Raw genomic sequence first — 5,000 nt, 5'->3', positions numbered from 1 at the left:
CTGGGTCAAGGTCTCCTCGCTCATGCTGTCAGGGCGCGCACACGGCACGCTCTCGTCATTGTCCTGGGAGAGGAGGGAGGGAGAAAGAAAGAAAGAAGGAAAAAAAAACAACCAAACAAAAAAACAACCATGCAGACAGGATTGACAATAGGCACCTGCTCATCGGTCTGTCTGTCTTGTGTCTGGTCTGTCTGTCTGTCAGTCATGTCAGTCGGTCTGTCTGTCTGTCTGTCAGTCTGCCTCTGAATCTATTTGTCAGTGAATCAGTCAGTCAGTCAGTCAGTCAGTTTGTCTGTCTGTCTGTCTGTCACTCAGTCTGTCTCTCTGTCTCTGTCTCTGTGTCACTGTCACTCAGTCTGTCTCTGTCTCTGTCTCTCTGTCACTGTCTCTGTCTCTGTGTCACTCAGTCTGTCTCTCTGTCTCTGCCTCTGTGTCACTGTCACTCAGTCTGTCTCTATTTTATTATTATCATTATTATTACTACTATCTTTATTATATTATAATTATTATCTATTTATTTATTTATTTATTTATTTATTTATTTATTTATGTAAGCTTATCTATTATTTATTCACTTTTTTTTTTCTTCTTTTTTTTTAATCAAGGCCTGACTAAGCGCGTTGGGTTACGCTGCTGGTCAGGCATCTGCTTGGCAGATGTGGTGTAGCGTATATGGATTTGTCCGAACGCAGTGACGCCTCCTTGAGCTACTGAAACTGAAACTGTCTCTATCTCTGTGTCATTCAGTCTGTCTCTCTGTCTCTGTCTCTGTGTCACTCACTCTGTCTCTCTGTCTCTATCTCTGTGTCACTCAGTCTGTCTCTCTGTCTCTGTCTCTGTGTCACTCAGTCTGTCTCTCTGTCTCTGTCTCTGTGTCACTCAGTCTGTCTCTCTGTCTCTGTCCTTCTCTCTCTCTCTCTCCCCCCCCCCCCCCCCCCCATCTGATTTCATCAAGTGGGATTTTTTTTTCTCCATTCTTTGTTGTTGGTTTGGGTTGTTTTTTGTTGTTGTTTTTTTTTTCCTTTCATTGCTGTCTTTTCCCTCCTCCTCCTATTATCCCCTTCCTTCATTTTCTTCTTGTTTTTCTGTCGACTTTGTTTGCTTTGTTTTGTGTTTGCCTTGGATATTATTAGAATGATAAAAGTTGCTATTGTGAGGGTATGGTGAAAAGAAGTTTGCAGTTTATTTGTTTTTGTTTTACCCTAAAAAAAAAAACAACTAAAAAAACCCACACAAAAAATGAGTTCGAGTTCTGCCTGACTGTCTTCTTATCAAGGCCTGACTAAGCGCGTTGGGTTACACTGCTGGTCAGGCATCTGCTTGGCAGATGTGGTGTAGCGTATATGGTTTTGTCCGAACGCAGTGACGCCTCCTTGAGCTACTGAAACTGAAACTGAAACTGTCTTCTTCTTCTTCTTCTGCGTTCACTCGTATGCACACGAGTGGGATTTTACGTGTATGACCGTTTTTACCCCGCCTTGTAGGCAGCCATACTCCGTTTTCGGGGGTTGCCTGACTGTCGATCTGCCTGCCTGCACCCCCAAACCCGCATCTCTCTCTCTCTCTCACACACACATGGGTTCTTTTACGTGCGCTAAGTGCATGCTGCACACGGGACCTCATCGTCTCATCCGAATGACTAGCGTCCAGACCACCACTCAAGGTCTAGTGGAGGGGGAGAAAATATCGGCGGCTGAGCCGTGATTGGAACCAGCGCGCTCAGATTCTCTCGCTTCCCAGGCGGACGCGTTACCTCTAGGCCATCCCTCCACATTTGTCCGTGAACATGGTCATTATGTCTGGTATTACTGTTGTTCTAATGTGTCTCCACTGCACTTATTAACAAGAGAGGCAAGGCCTTCAAGACTCACTTGTGGCAAATTAAGTCCCCTAGCATTCGTTACAGAGTAATTTCCCTATTTTACTATTTGCACCAAAACGTTTGCAAAATAAATAAAACTTGCATGCTTAGCAAAAGAAGTTCCTGTTTGAACAAAAAATGATATTAATGACTGCTCTTGTTGTTGTGTCAGAATATCAGATCAAAGTGCCAAGTTTAGAGAATACAAAAATATAAATATAACAGTAAATTAATGCAGTTTGCATATAATTCGGCTTCATTTTTTTGTGTGTGTGTGTGTGTGCCCATCCCATAGGTGCAATATTGTTTTAAACAAGATGACTGGAAAGAACTGAATTTTTCCTATTTTTATGCCTAATTTGGTGTCAGCTGACAAAGTATTTGCAGAGAAAATGTCAATGTTAAAGTTTACCACGGACACACAGACACACACACACACACACACACACACACACACAGACAACCGAACACCGGGTTAAAACATAGACTCACTTTGTTTACACAAGTGAGTCAAAAAGCCTTAAAAGTTTCATAAGCTGCTATCAGTCACATGCGCAAGCACACCCAAAAAATGATCGTATACAAGTGAACCGATGCAAGTATAGACATATCTGTAGGACAAATCGAAAGAGAGAGAGAGAGAGGGGGGGGGGGGGCAGGGAGAGATAGAGAGACCGGCATTGAGAGACTGAAAGAGAGAGCGAGAGAGAGAGGGAGAGACCGAAACACACACACACACACACACACACACACAGACTGACAGACACATGACAACACACATACAGATACCCATCGATACACAAGACTCACCTCCACCACCACCACCACCCTGCATACCCAACACACACACACACACACACACACACACACACACACACATCCTACCCCCACCCCTTCTACTCACACAACAACCTTACTCCCACCCACCCACACATACAAACATACATACACACATTTGTATTTGTATTTCTTTTATCACAACAGATTTCACTGTCGCTACACTGAGAACCCCAACCATTTTTTGTTTGTTTCTTTCTTTTTTCCTGCGTGCAGTTTTATTTGTTTTCCTATCGAAGTGGATTTGTCTACATAATTTTGTCAGGAACAACCCTTTTGTTGCCGTGGGTTATTTTACGTGCGCTAAGTGCATGCTGCACACGGGACCTCGGTTTATCGTCTCATCCAAATGACTAGCGTCCAGACCACCACTCAAGGTCTGGTGGAGGGGGAGAAAATATCGGCGGCTGAGCCGTGATTCGAAGCAGCGCGCTCAGATTCTCTCGCTTCCTAGGCGGATGCGTTACCTGTAGGCCATCACTCCACATCCTTTTCACGTCCTACCCCCCCCCCCCCCCCCCCCCCCTTACCCCCACTTTTATTCACACAGCAACCCCCTCCACCCCCCTCACACACACACACACACACACACACACACACACACACACGTACACACGTACACACACACACACACACACACACACACACACAGAAACTAAACCTTACAGTCGGAGGCCAGACAAGGAATGGCATCGAAGACTTTGTCAGCCGCGTATGTGATCGTGTCGGCCAGGGCTGACTTGGCATTGGCCTTGAACTTGTCCTTCTGGTTCTTCCAGGTCGCCGACAGGTCCACTGGGGTTATAAACAGTTATCAGTCTCCTTTGATCTATCTGTTTATTTGTTTAGTTATTTATCACTTGTCATGTTCTGTCCTTCTGGTTCTTCAAGGTCGTCTTTAGGACCACTGGGGGTACACACAGTTATCTGTCACCTCTGATCTATTTATTTATCAATCTGACACTCTTCAAGGTCGTCTTTAGGTCCACTGGGGGTACACAGTAATCTGTCACATCTGATCTATTTATTTATCAACCTACCACTCTTCAAGGTCGGCTTTAGGACCACTGGGGGTACACACAGTTATCTGTCACCTCTGATCTATTTATTTATCAACCTATCACTCTTCAAGGTCGTCTTTAGGACCACTGGGGGTACACAGTAATCTGTCACATCTGATCTATTTATTTATCAACCTATCACTCTTCAAGGTCGGCTTTAGGACCACTGGGGGTACACACAGTGATCTGTCACCTCTGATCTATTGATTTATCAACCTATCACTCTTCAAGGTCGTCTTTAGGACCACTGGGGGTACACACAGCTGTCTGTCACATCTGATCTATTCATTTATCAATCTGTCACTTGTCATATTTCTCCTTCTGGTTCTTGATGGTCCATTTGGGAAGCACACAGTTATCAGTCACCACTTGTCTATTTGTTTGTTTATTTATCACTTGTCACATTTGTCCTTCTGATTCTTAAGAGTCGTCTTCAGGTCCATTGGGGATGCAGACAGTTATCAGTTACCTCTGATCTATTTATTTATTTATCTATCACCTGTAATAGTGGTTCTTGTGGTTCTTCAAGGTTGTCTTAAGGTCCACAGGTGGTGCACACAGTTATCAGTTACCTCTGATCTATTTATTTATTTATCTATCACTTGTCATAGTGGTCCTTGTGGTTCTTCAAGGTTGTCTTAAGGTCCACAGGTGGTGCACACAGTTATCAGTTACCTCTGATCTATTTATGTATTTATCTATCACTTGTCATATTTGTCCTTCTGGTTCTTGAGGGCCGTCTTCAGGTGCACTGGGGGTACACACAGCTATCAGTTACCTCTGATCTGTTTGTTTATTCATTTATTTATCACTTGTCATATTTGTCCTAATTCTTGAGGGTCATCTTCAGGACCACTAGGGGTACAGACAGTTATCAGTCACCTCTTATCTATTTGTTAATTTAGGAACAACCCTTTTGTTGCCGTGGGTTCTTTTACGTGCACTAAGTGCATGCTGCGCTGGTTCTTCACTTTTTTTTTCTTCTCAGGGCCTGACTAAGCGCGTTGGGTTACACTGCTGGTCAGGCATCTGCTTGGCAGATGTGGTGTAGCGTATATGGATTTGCCCGAACGCAGTGACGCCTCCCTGAGCTACTGAAACTGAAACTCTTCAGGGTCGTCTTCAGGTCCGCTGCGGGTACACACAGTTATCAGTCACCTCTTATCTATTTGTTTATTTATTTATCTATCACTTGTCTTATCTGTCCTTCTGATTCTTCAGGGTCCACTTCAGGTCTGCTT

The 5,000-nt window shown here is 44.1% G+C and overlaps 2 protein-coding genes across 2 annotated transcripts in view; both read right to left on the bottom strand.

Annotated features, from left to right (window-relative positions):
• The window catches only part of LOC143301767 (uncharacterized), a 12,931-nt gene extending 12,867 nt beyond the window's left edge, over window positions 1-64 (bottom strand). The window contains exon 1 of the mRNA XM_076616156.1: window positions 1-64. This exon is cut by the window's left edge and continues 76 nt beyond it. Within this exon, the coding sequence (XP_076472271.1) occupies window positions 1-24 (24 nt within the window). The 5' untranslated portion in view covers window positions 25-64.
• A 3,289-nt stretch (window positions 65-3,353) lies between these two features.
• LOC143301766 (uncharacterized) overlaps window positions 3,354-5,000 on the bottom strand; it is a 13,000-nt gene continuing 11,353 nt past the window's right edge. Inside the window, exon 5 of the mRNA XM_076616155.1 lies at window positions 3,354-3,493. Within this exon, the coding sequence (XP_076472270.1) occupies window positions 3,354-3,493 (140 nt within the window). The remainder of the gene's footprint in view (window positions 3,494-5,000) is intronic.

The sequence above is a fragment of the Babylonia areolata genome, chromosome 28, assembly GCF_041734735.1.
Source record: "Babylonia areolata isolate BAREFJ2019XMU chromosome 28, ASM4173473v1, whole genome shotgun sequence".
Taxonomy (NCBI): Eukaryota; Metazoa; Mollusca; class Gastropoda; order Neogastropoda; family Buccinidae; genus Babylonia; species Babylonia areolata.
The sequence above is the reverse complement of the archived record's forward strand: the minus strand, read 5'-3'. Positions and strand labels throughout refer to the sequence as shown.